The sequence below is a fragment of the Antechinus flavipes genome, chromosome 1 (genome assembly GCF_016432865.1).
Source record: "Antechinus flavipes isolate AdamAnt ecotype Samford, QLD, Australia chromosome 1, AdamAnt_v2, whole genome shotgun sequence".
Lineage (NCBI taxonomy): Eukaryota > Metazoa > Chordata > Mammalia > Dasyuromorphia > Dasyuridae > Antechinus > Antechinus flavipes.
This window is the reverse complement of record NC_067398.1, coordinates 71,361,027-71,374,477: the sequence shown is the minus strand read 5'-3', so window position 1 is coordinate 71,374,477 and position 13,451 is coordinate 71,361,027. Positions and strand designations below refer to the sequence as shown.

Sequence of the window (13,451 nt, the reverse complement as noted above, 5' to 3'; positions counted from 1 at the left end):
AAGGAATGGATGGAAGTATGGGAGAAATTTAGTTCGTGTAAAAGCAAAAAAATGCAATAAAATTTATTTTAAAAAAAAAGAAAAGAAAAAAATGTCTTCCAAATGAAAACAGTCATCAGGGATATAAATAACATAAGCCTAATTGAAAAAGGACTTCTTAATGGAGATCTACAGATATCTTGAGTGTAACATAGTTCTGAGACCCAGAATATTCTCCTGTACAATTTAAACCATAGGCACCTCTGTTTCTGAAGAAAAAAACAAAAACAAAAACAACCCAAATCTTCCAAATGTTAGGCTATCAAAAGTATTCTGGATATGTGCCCTGGCCCAATGCACAAACATATCTAAAACACTACCAGAGGCCAAGGGTGTAGGTATAGGTAGGAGCTTGTGTTATCAAAAATTCAAGGCAAAAATCTCTTTTAAAAAAAATTCTGAGTGGGAGAAATATAAGTACTTGAATTATGCAATTCAATTCAATTTGATTCAACAACAATAAATGCAATGGACTAAGATAGACAGCTTGGGGTAGAGAGATGAAAAAAAAATGATCTTGCTTTACAACATTTTACAATCAAATAGGAAAAGGATCCAAGTACATGCAAATCTGTACCACAAATTACAGTGCCATCTGGGCTTGTGATTTCATTTGTATTAGGAAATCCTCAGGTGAGAAAACACTCTTTACCAAAGCAGGTTGGTATCTTGTCTACAACTTAAATTTTAGTGAGATGCCTGAAGCACTAACAAATAAGGAGATTTGCCTAGCAAATGTGTACAATGTCCATACATAAATAAGTATATTATAACTGCAAAACAAAGGTTTAAAAAATCATAAGAAATTTGAAAAATATCTCTACTTTGGTGGGTAGAGATAGCCTCACAGCAATATTGTGGTGAAAGTTTCCTAGGGTACTGGACACTATACAGATTAGGGGATTTACTTAGCAAGTGTGTATAATGTCCTTACACACATTAGCATATTTTAACTACAAAACAAAGATTTAAAAATCATAAGAAATTTGAAAATTGTCTCTACTTTGGTGGATAGACATGGCCTAACAGCAATATTGTGGTGAAAGTTTCCTAGGGATATACTGGAGACTAAATTTCAATCTGACAGTGGCCTTGGCTTTGAAAACAAATGTAATGTAATAGTCACTGAAAGATAAAGCTCAGTAAGCATGAAATAAAGCTTCGAGAATACTGACTACCAATGAAGAAATGAGAGAGAAAGGTAACTGGATTTTATTTTCAAAAAGCCAATACTTTTTTCTTCCTCTAAAAAGAAAAAAAAGAGACTGTGTCAATCAACAATAATAAACTTTCTGGATTATATTCTCTGCTTGAATTGTATGAGAAAATTCCATTAAAACTAATGGAAGATACACCCACACAATACCGCCCTTCATATATGAAAATGATACTCCTGACTGCCCCACTGTTCGCAGGGAAGGCATTTGGAGCTTTTTTCCCCAGTTGTGGTGACTGATTTCGGGTGATATACCAATGCTATCTCAGTCTCATATGTGAACAAGGGCAGACATTATAATAAGCTGACCCAGTTAGGAGTGCTTTTCTGTGGCGATGTAAATGAGCAAAGTTACCTGAGACACAGAAATTTGTTCATTCAATTAACATTTAATAAAGGCTCACTACATGTGATTGCAATAGGTTTCAGGAGCTATACAGATGATTAAGAATCCAAGAATGCTTTTGATTCATTATGAAATCAAGATTACAGAGTAGCAATCTCAAGAAAGGAGTTCAGAATCATCTAGTCCAACTCCCTTATTTTATGGATTAGAAGGTCCAGAGGGAGACTGAGTGAGAGGGATCATGGTGAAATGATTAGAGTGCTGGACTTTGGGTCAAGGAGACCTAGAAGGATCTGATACGTTCTTACATTGTGTTCTTGCATAAATCATTTAAACTCTGAGCCTCAGTTCACTCATTTATAAAAAAGGGATAATAACATGTATACTCCCTACCTCAGAAGGTGTTGAAAGGCTCAATTTTTTGTTATTAAGTCATTTTATTCATATTGAATTCTTCATGAACCCATTTGGAATTTTCTTGGCAAAAAATACTGGAATGGTTTGCCATTTCCTTCTCTAACTCATTTTACAGGTAAGGAAACTGAGGCAAACAGGTATGTGACTTGCCCAGGCTCACACACTAGTGTCTGAGCCATCCAAAAGCTGAAATGGGTAGCTATAACACTTTTACACTATATTGCTAAATATATAGTTTCCATAATAATTCAATATTTGCAAGGTATTTTACAAATATCATTTCATTATTCTTATTTTATAGATGAAGAAACTGAGGCAGAGAGAGAAAAAGTGATTTGCTTCAAGTCATTTTGCTAAATTAGTATCTGAAGTGAAATTTGAACTTATATATCTTCCTGACTCCAAAAATCCAAAACTCTGACTCATATACCATATAGTAACTAAAGCCATAATATATATATAAAATGAATTGTAAACCTTAAAGTATTATCTATTATTATTACAAGTGATTTCTCCAAGACCACAAAGTGGATAGATGATAGCATTGGGATTGAATGCATGTTCTCTGAATCCTTTATAAGGATCTCATTTGAACCTTCCAGTACTCTAGGAGTGTGAAAACTAAGACAAGCAGAGGTTGGCTGCTCTAGAGTTAAGAACTAGTAAGTGTCTGAGGCTAGCTTTAAACTCAGGTTTTACTTATTCCCAATCTAGCACTCTTATTTATGAACTGTCTTCAAATCTCACTTTTTCAGCTACACTAGATTGTTCTTCTGATGTTTTTTGTTTGTTTGTTTATTTGTTTTTTGCTGAGGCAATTGAGGTTAAGTGACTTGCCCAGGGTCACACAGTTAGGACGTGTTAAGTGTCTGAGAACAGATTTGAACTCAGGTCCTCCTGACTTCAGGGTTGATTCTCTATCCATTGCCCCACCTAGCTGCCCCTAGATAGTTCTTCTTATTAATTGAATTAATTAGACAGAATTATGCCCTATATGTACAGAGGAATGGAAAAGGAAGGTTAGTGGAATAAAGAATAAAGATAAAAAAAAATACACTATAAGGTAGTTTAGACGCACTGATGTATGAAATGATCTATGACCAGAAAGATTTGGTGTAGTCCTTGGAGCCAATGGGACTTAGTTCCAGAGACTGTTATTATTAGTTTTCTGATCCTCGGCAAGTTCATTAACTTTTCTCAGCATCAGTTACCTCTCCCCAAAATGGGAAAAGTAACAGCATCTCTTCCCAGGGCTGCTGTTTTAAGGACTAAAGAAGTTGATGAGTGTAAAGTAACTTGCAAATCTTTAAAGTGCCACAGAAATGAGAACTGTCATTATTCCTACCTTTTAGCACTCATCTCATTAAATTAGTTCAATGATTTTGTGAAATATCATTGCTGTTTAGGACGTTTCGTTGTTCTGTACTATTGAGATGCTGTTTTGTCATTCTGTACTATTGAGATAAAATTTCTTCTCGGAATGAAATACCCCATATTAAGAGGAGCATTGGCAAAGCAATGTGTGTCCTCAAAAGACTGATTAGAAGAGGAAGGGACCTATAAACCAATTCATATGAAGAATCTTTAAAGGAACTGAATTTGGGAGCAGAGGTTAGGTTCAAGTGGTCCTGCCACTTGTTAGTTGTATGACTTTGGGCAATTGATTTACCTACTCAGAGTGTCAATTTTGTCCCTAATACCTTGAAGAGTTTGAGCTAAACTCCTCAGACCCCTCCAAGTTTATGACTATGGATATGCTTATCTTAGAAAATAGAAACCCAGAGAGACTGTGTAGTAGAGTGGGTAGAGTGCCATATTTGGGATCAGAAAAATTCCAATCTCATCTCCAATACTCACTAGTTGAAAGACCATGGATAAATTACTTTTTGAACTTCGGTTCCTTATTTGCAAATATGAGAAAAATACTTGCAAAACCTACAATATCTTACTAGCAAGTTTAAATGAGGTGAGCTACATGAAGGGCATTTAAACAACTAAATATATGTGACCTATTCATGATGATTTTGATGATGATGATGATGATAGTGATGCTGGAAACGTGTGACCGGGTAAGTTACTTAACTGCTGAGGTTCTCATTTCCTCTTTTAACAGGACAAATGGGACTCAATTTCTCCTAAATTCCTTTCATCATAGGATCATAGGAGATCACATTTGCAAAAGTCTCCTAAAATGTTTAACACCAAACTACATGAAACAAGAATATTAATGAACAAAAGAACTAAGAAATCCCAAAGGTAATCTCCAGAAGAATAGTCTGGACTACCATTTATTTTTAAATCAGTTTCTATAACCACCATCAGGTTTTAAGAACATTAGAACTGCTGTAACCTCTTGTAAGTGGTTGAAATCCTTAGGGAGTAATCACATTCTATATCAACGAAATAACTGGGGAGGGGATGAGCTATTGGGATTTTAAAGTGTACTTTTCTAAGTGAGCAAAAACAGAAATGCAATTGATATGCTGAGGAGTGTGGGACTTCTTTAAAAGCTAATCCCATAGTAATGGACCATTAAGAGCTAGCAAAAATGGTTTAAATTTGCATACAAAGGATTCTGAGCAACAAATGCACAGCAAAAGGTTTATGAGCAGAATAATGAAATCATTAGGGAAAGTATTGACTGTGGTTGTTCAAAGTCACTTTTTAGAAATTCCAATTATCTTGTCTATTTCAATATTTAATGAAAATAACCAAAATGTTTATTTTACATTATGGACTAACCATTGGTAAAATTTCATTATGAAATACAGAGATAGTTTTCATTTCAAGGACTGCACACACATGAAATGCTAGGGAGTTCAGTAAACAATTTTCTTTCCTTTAATTTCTCATTTGTAATAATAGTCAAGTCTGAAATTTAAAAAAAAATTCATTCCTAGGTATGTGAGGTGGGGAGGGCAAGGACTGAGTGGGGAATGGAGGTTTTAACATTTTTTTAAATACAGGAGACAGCTAAGTGTCACAGGGGACAGATCTTTAAGCCCGGAGTTCAAATTTGACCTTAAATATTTACTAGCTATGTGAACCTGAGCAAAAAACTTAACCTTTTTCTACTTCAATTTCTTCATTTGTAACCTGGATATATTAATATCATCACAGGGTTGTTGTGTGGATCACATGGGATAATATTTGTAATAATGCCTGGAATATAGTAGGCACTCAATAAATGTTTATTTTCTTATGGAATTGGAACCTATGCATATATTCAAGGAATACAGCATGTGTTACTTTTACTTTTTTTTTTCAAATTATAATGATTATGTCAAATTCCTCAACTTATAATGCAAAGTCAGGAAGACTTGTATTCAAATCTTGCTTGCCATTTGGTTCTAGTGATCCTCAAAGAAGTAATGAATCTTTATGTGCCTCATACTACTCCATAGCATTTATTCACAAGTTGTAACATATATTAATGACAGGTGGCTATTTGCCCATACCAGGAGTTTTCTAAAATGATTCTATCCTTCCCTTATTTGAGTATGGTGATTCAGTGGACAGAGGCTGGATTTGTAGACAAAAAGACCTGAATTTGAATGTTTTCTCAGAACTAAGTTCAAATGCTGCCTTAGATATTTACTTGCTATGTGACCTTAACTAGAAAAGACAATTAACCTCTTGAATCAGCTTCAGTTTCTTTATCTATAAAATGAATACAATAATAGTACCTATCTCACAGGGTTGTTGTAAGGATGAAATGAAACATTATGGAAAGTATTTGGCAAATCTTAAAATATTATATAAATGCTAACAAATAACATTATGATGCTCATCCATTTGGCAACTAAAAACATAATTCTACCTGTTTCCCTGGCTGTCTGGAAGACACAGGTTTTTTTTGTTTTTTGTTTTTTAAGCTATGAAGCATATAAATTTACAAGATAAATTAGGATCAATCTACAATGGAACCCCAGATGTAACCAGGTTTTCACAACAGACTTTTGTTGGGCTGAGAGCATACCAAAATTGTATGGCAGCAATATCTTCACAAAGCTGGTATGTAGTTAGTGAAAAGGGGTCAAGGGAATTAAGGCAGGTTGAACAAATTTAATCTATCATTGCTTCACTAAGCATTTGTTGAATTTGCAACTGTGGGAATATCACCACTTGTTAGTTGGGATGATTTTGGAAAATTGGAGTAATGAGGGTCAAATGAGAGACCGAAGGGGAAAGTATGTTGTGATAATGAAGTTGTAAAAGTAAAAATGTAAACTACTCCTAATAGTGCTAGGCAATAAAAATATTAAGTCAGAAGAGATCAGCTACTCCAATCCCCTCACTCTATAGAGGTCTTACTATGACTCAAGAGAAGTAAAAGGGCTGGTCCAAATTCATAAATATCAGAGCTTGGATTCAATCCCAGATCTTCGAACTTCAAATTTGATGTTGTTTATATTGTATCTCACAGAAAAAAAAAATTGAGAGCAGAAGTATAATACTAAAGTTGCAGGAAGTTTACCAATTAGGTAGACCCTAGACATCTGATTGAATCTCTTTATTTTCCAGTTCAGGAAACTGAAGGCTAGAGATCCAGGGTTCCATTGATAGTTATTGGGAGATCTAGGATTTAAAAACCAAGGCTTCTTGTCCCAAATCTCACATTCTTTTCCCTTCACCAACAAAGTGCCCTTAAGTATTGAAGGGATTTCAGATAGTGGAATCATCAGACTATGGTTGAAATGAGACCACAGTAACAAACATATGGATATTTTTTGACAAATAGCAGGAGCTGAAGTAAACTAAACTAACATGCAATAGTTAGAATTGGATATAATTCTTAAATCTTGACAAAGGTATCTAAAGGACAGAGTTTGTAAGAACACACCACTGAATTCATGTGGGCTTTAAAGTCACACATTTAGTGGCAGCAGTGAGCTTCTGTTTAGTAGGGAAAAAATGAAATATATTGATTAAGCATAAGCATTCATTTTTTCTGGATCAAACACAATAGACATATAATAGATAGTTGTTCTCAATTGTTAATTTGAGTTTCCATTGAGGTCAACATCAATTTTATTGTTAATCACATAAAGCTATAATTTTACATCATATGTTGATTTCTTTAAGGAATCCCTTTTTTACTTTGTCCCATATTCTTTCACCACATAGCAATTCTGTAAAAATCTTGCTACTATCCAATTTATGTATGCTTTCAGCCACAATTCCATAAGCCAATTGTGTTACAATAGATTAGTTACATCAGTGATCAGGTATAGACATTCCTTCTTACACTGTGTTTCATTTTGTTGCACTATCTTTGTCTGTTTCATGGCTCCCACTAGATTGTAAGCTCTATGAGGGAAATAATTGCATTTTTTTTAAACTAAAATTTTTCTGTCACATAGTGTCTGGAACAGTGTTTTGAACACACTAGACCTAATAGATCTTCCCTCTCAACTGTTAAATAATTGATGGCAAAATCCGTGTATTATTAGAAAAGCAGACAGTGTGCTCAAGAAAGATTTCATGGGGACTTTAATTCATAAATGAACAAAACGTGCATGGGAGAGGAAGGAAGCTAGAAACACAGGTTTTAGATACTTGGTAAATATTTACTAATTTGAATTGCCATTGCTTGTATGGGCAAAATTAGAAGACTACATATTAACATTACCTATGTTCTCTGATATTTTTTATTTATTTTGCTATTTCTCAATTACATTTTAATGTTTCCCTCTGCACACAAGAATGTTTCAGGAAGCAAGTGGGTTGCTTCTGATCTAAAATTTCCCTTTTTCAAACATTTAGGTAATGCTTGCTCTTTCTCTAGATACAGTCTTTTTTCTAGATGTATTGATATTACCTATGAGGCTGCATTTACCTCCCTGAGGTAGAAATAAAAGTTATGTTTTTCTGTCTCTGAGACCATATACAGTAGAATTCAACTTCAAGACAGATGAAAAGGTGCTGAAGAGAGTAAATTATATGAATTCAGACCTCTATGGTTCAAATTAGGGTAGAAATTGGGATTCAAATTGAATCTATAATAAGTTTGCTAAAATAAGTCAGTTAAGCTAAAGTTATTTCTATTTTACAGAAATGGAAACCATTTTATGGGATGGCTAAGTACTTACATTAAAATACATGGAAATAGCAAGAACAGTTCAAATTCACTACTTTTAAAATTCAACTCTTTTAAAAAATATGTTCTATGTAAAAATAAAGTAATCTTAGAAAATAGCAATAAGATCAGAGAAGCAGAAACATTTTGCATTTTGATATCAAAAGGGCCATTAATTTCATGAATGGAATTTCAAAGTAGGAAGTGATAAATTAATAAGAGAAGCTAATAGACTTGAATTTAATGTAACAGCTAATATACAGGAAGTGAGTGATGTTCAGGGGAAGAGACAGAGAGAAAACTCCATGGAAAATAATCTGGAAATTGATAGGTAAAAGGCAGTTTAGTAAGAATTCTCCTTGTCCACTTGAGGAAAGGTCATACATTAACATACTTTAAGAACCTGTCTTTTTATCAGCTTTGCTACTCCTTCTACCTGGGCTGATTTCATTTCTTATGTGTCTTACTAGATGGTTTTCAACACTTGCTTTGAGGAAAAAAGTCATTTCCTTACAACCAACATGATAATAAACTTACCTAGATATTTTGGGAAAAGTCATTTAGGGAAAAATTGACTCTGGTCTCATTTTTCTCATCTATAAAATGAGGGGTCAGAAGAAGATGAACCAGCTGATTTCTAAGATTCCTTCCAAATCAAAATCTATGATCCTATCAATTTAGTTAAATTGGTACTAAAATAATGGAAATATTATCATGAATGGAAAATATCATTCTATGGCTGAAAGTTTTAAGTTTGGTAAGACCTGTTTGTGCTCCATGGCCACAGTTTTTAAGAATTTGAGATTGCTTGATCACCCATCAAGAACTTGATGAGGCATCAAAGTTAGATGTGAAGATAATCCTACCAATGTTCAAAAAATTCAAAGAAAATTTGAAATTTTGTATACCTATAAAACATATTTTACTAAATTTTCAAAAGACCCCAAGAAAAGTAAAAGAAATGCAGTTGAAACCAATTATTAGAGCTTTTCAATTAGGCAAAATTGGAGCCACTCTGATACATTGAAAGACAAACAAGTAAAGACAGATTAAATAACCTCAGAATTTCCTCCAAATTCACCCTGATCCTCTCATTAAGATTCAGAACTAATCCATGTAGCTCATATATGTAATATATCATATATAATCATATATATCAGAAAGATATTTAATTTAGAAGTAATTTTTAATAAGTTAAAATTGTTACTTATTTTGTATTCTTTTCATTGTAAATTGAGCTTGATGTTCAATGGGTTTTCTTCCTATGAAGCTAAAAAGGTTTTTCATCTTGTAAAAGAAAAACCGCAAGCACAGAGATAGTCATTTAGGAATAAGCAGTATGATATAATGGGAAGCACATTGATCTTGGAGTCAAATCAAGTGTTCTGGTCTTAGGGTGGATATTTAACTATCTTGTGACTATGGGCAAGTAAGTTTAAAAATCTCTTCTTAGAGATTCCATCCCGTGAAGATGTGGCTAACTCACAGCCGTGGCTATCTCTGTCTTATACTTCTCTTGTATCCAACACGACAATTGCACAGGCCATGCTTTTAGTACACTTTCAATAAAGAACACTGATTTTTTATTATAAAGTTTAAATAAGATAGTATAAGACTTACCACATGGCAGAGCAGTCAAAATTCACCAAAAGCCATTTATGAGGATTAAAGTTATATGAATCTGCAAACTAATGGAGAAAAGTAATTTTAAAATAATTAGAAAATAAAGATTCTTCTCCAGTAGTCAATCTACTCATTTATCACTGAACAAAGCTCTAACACTCTGTTTAGAAATAGTTATATTGCTGTTAATAGTCTAAAAATTCTGTGACTCATTTAACCTTCTATTCACTATCCATTTTAATCCCTCTACCACTGTCATTGCAGAAATGGAAAGGAACTACCAGCAGTGAAGGTGAGTTTGTGTTTTTCTTTGTTTCATAGTTTGTTGTAAGCAAATAATTCCTCAACAATGGCCAGTTTTCACAAGACCTATAAATAGAACTGGAGATTCTCTCAAGATGGTTTATATCATCTATGGATAAGAATAATACAGGATGATAAGGTATGGATAGATTATGATCTCTACTAATGGAGGATAATGAATTCATAGATCCATTGAAATACTTTATTGAACTTAAGAATTCTTTGAAACCATCAATGAATTTATGGATTCATTAAAATACTGAACATATAACTGAAAAATCAGTATTCCAAGTTAAGAACAAAATAACTTGAAAGAGGGAAAGAAAACTATTTTCTTTCTTCTTATAAGAAAATTTCTGGACACTTCTGTTCATCTTAATTGCTTTTAGCTATAACATGTATATCTTCATATAGATATATAGATATAGATATAGATATCTTTAGATCTCACAGGTTTATAGAATATATCAATTAAATGTCACAGTAGATAGAGGGCTGGCCTTGGAGGCCAGAAAACTTGAATTCAAATCATGATTAGAGATTTACTAGCTATATAACACTGGACAAACCAATTAATCAATTTTGTGCCTCAGTATCTTCAACTGTAAAATGAACTCAGTGTCTCTAAAATCCAATTGTTAATTCTAATTTCAGATAAGTCTCCTTCAACTTGTAAAGCAGGTATAACCTTTCGATTCTTGAATTTGGCAGAGAACTACATATTTACTCTGTCCTTTATGTTTATATAAAGTGAGATCATATCCCTTCCCAGCTTTTATCATTTCAGAATGAAGTGTCGTTATTGTTTGTTTGTGTTTGTTTTACCACAATAGGTATTACTTTTTATGGGTTCTTCTGTCTGCTATTCAATGACTTTCAAAGAAATTTACTGATTTTGAAGGAATTTACTGCACTATTAGAAAACATTCTCTACACCATATTGCTTCAGATAGCTGAATTTTTTACAACAATTCTCAAAGACCATCTACAAAATTATGGAAGCCATGTTCTCAGTAATTGTGGGGGATGTGTCCACTTTGAATAAGAGTTGAAGAAAATGCAATTCCTTGAAGTATTCAAATACTAAGAATATATAAATAATTCTTATTCAAGAATTATTGGGTTTGAAAAATTAGAAATGTAGTCACAATGTATTATAACCTGAAATTAATTTACCTTTGATTTGGGGTTTATTTGTGGGTTTTTTTAAATTATATCTATGATTTCATTAGTTTATAGAACTTCTAGTGAGGAAACTCTGTCAATGCAGATAGCGTTTCCTATTATTTAAAGTCTGAGTGCTTTGTTTAGGACACTGAGAGGTTTAGTTTCTCTATAGAATTTTTTTCCCCCTGAGGACAAGGATTATTTTTTGTTTTTGTATCCTCAGAACACAGCAGGTGTATAGTAAAATACTTGCTGAATGAATGACTAAAAGTAGTGTTTAGATATACAGAGCACAAAATTTGGAGTCAGGTCCCCAGTTCTACCACTTACTATCTGTGTGCTTATGGACAAATCATTTAACTTCTCTAAGACTAGAATTTCCTCACTTGTAAACATATTAATAATATTTGCCCTACCTGTCTGACAGGGTTATTGTAAGGAAAATGCTTTGTAAGCTATCAAGGCTACAGAAATGTGAGCTATTATGATGATCTATTTCCGCAGGGTTATAGACTGCCTCTCTTCAAGAAAAGAACAAGAATTCTTTAAGTTCTGACATAATTACCCCAAAGCAGCATGAACATCCAGGACTTGCATGCTCTGATTGTGACACTTCAAATATGCCTTCAAACAAATACTGCAGCTGCTGGCACATGCAAAAGGTATAAAGTTTTTCTTTATCTGACCAATGCATATAATTTGTATTTTGTGGGAGGGTTGAGTTTTCTACTCCCTCTCTCATACCCTTCTCTCTCTCTCTCTCTCTCTCTCTCTCTCTCTCTCTCTCTCTCTCTCTCTCTCTCTTTCTCTCTCTCTCTCTGTTTCTCTCTGTCTCTCTCTTTTTTCTCTCTCTCTTTCTCTCTCTTTTGTTGGAATCTTTACAAACTGTTAAGTCATTAGAGTTGATAGAGACAATAATCATCTAATTTAGCATGGTTCAGTATGATTGATCTAATCCTATAAGGAGATGTTATGGGCCAGAAGATACAAGGTACTAAGTAGAACTGATAGACAATAATGCTTGTGTTCACATCTTTAGAGAGCTCATATAAGCAAGAAATATTTAAGTACTCATTGGAATTCACAAGTATGGGAGAGTCACAAAGTTAACTGTGTAACTTTGTGAATTCACACTTCCCTTGAAGCTCTTAGGGCCAGAGAGCACTCTGGGAAGAAACCCATAATCCCATTCTCTCAGAAGAAATCATCTATAAACTCAGTCAAGAGGGTTCAACTGAATTAGATTGGAGAAGAGCACACTGGGACAGACACAGAGCACTCTGGGAGACTGAGAGCCAGAAGCCCTCTTTCAGAGGCAAGACAGATTCAACTTGGTGCTGACTTTGGAGGCTGAAGAAAGCAGAGGCAGAAGCAAAGGACAAAGCTGCAAGAGCTCTTAGAACCAAGCAGAGAGATAGGCCTCTAAGGTAGTTAACTGGGCTATATTGGAGAAAATAAAAGATCTGAACTTTTATCACCTGGCTGCATTTGGGGTAATTATTGATCTAAACTGATACTAAGGGTGCCTTCAGAAAACCTCCCCGAGAAACCTGCTTTCTCCCAGAGAAGAACTATTATTTTTAAAGAAGAAAAAGACCACACTCTTTCTCTTTCTCTTTCTCTCTCTCTTTCTCTCTTACACACACACACACACACACAACACACACACACACATACACACACACACACACAAATTCATTGAATTCATTCTGAGTGCTTCTAAATATTGGAAGCCTTAGATACCCAAGGAAAATTCAGACCACTCATCTTATAGCCCCAATTCATGTTTAATCTTCTACTCTTCCCTCTTTGTTAATATTCTATGTCTTTATGAAACTTTCTCTTTTATTTATAAAAGGTATAAAGAGAGCAGGAGAAGCAGAGGAAGAGAGAAAAGTGTAAATATCAGAGGTGAGAAATCCTCAAGATAGTTGTGGCCTAACTCCTGTGCTGATAAAACCTGACCCCTTACTTAATTTCCTACCAGGTTCAAATAAAAGTAAAAAAATATTTTTTAAGACAGGAAATTACAGTAAGTTTAGTTTGTTGATAAAAGGAAACAAAAGGTTGAAAAAGGGCTTTGTTTGTTAGGAATTTTATTAGTTCTCTCCTATGTGGCTGTTTTGTTTAAACTTCTTTCATTACCTAACAGTGATATTTTCCTCTGGCTGACAGGAGAGAAAGGTCTTATCTTAGAGCCTTGGGCTGCAGCAGGAAATTGCAGCCCCCTTATCTGACCCTCAGAGCAGCCAGTTCCTTAG

General features: G+C 34.0%; 1 protein-coding gene across 2 annotated transcripts in view; it reads right to left on the bottom strand.

The window, feature by feature from the left end:
• The window catches only part of DDC (dopa decarboxylase), a 102,951-nt gene that overhangs the window by 26,329 nt on the left and 63,171 nt on the right, over positions 1-13,451 (bottom strand). For both annotated transcript variants that reach the window (XM_051984196.1, XM_051984206.1), the window contains exon 9: positions 9,718-9,785. In XM_051984196.1, the coding sequence (XP_051840156.1) occupies positions 9,718-9,785 (68 nt within the window). The remainder of the gene's footprint in view (positions 1-9,717; positions 9,786-13,451) is intronic.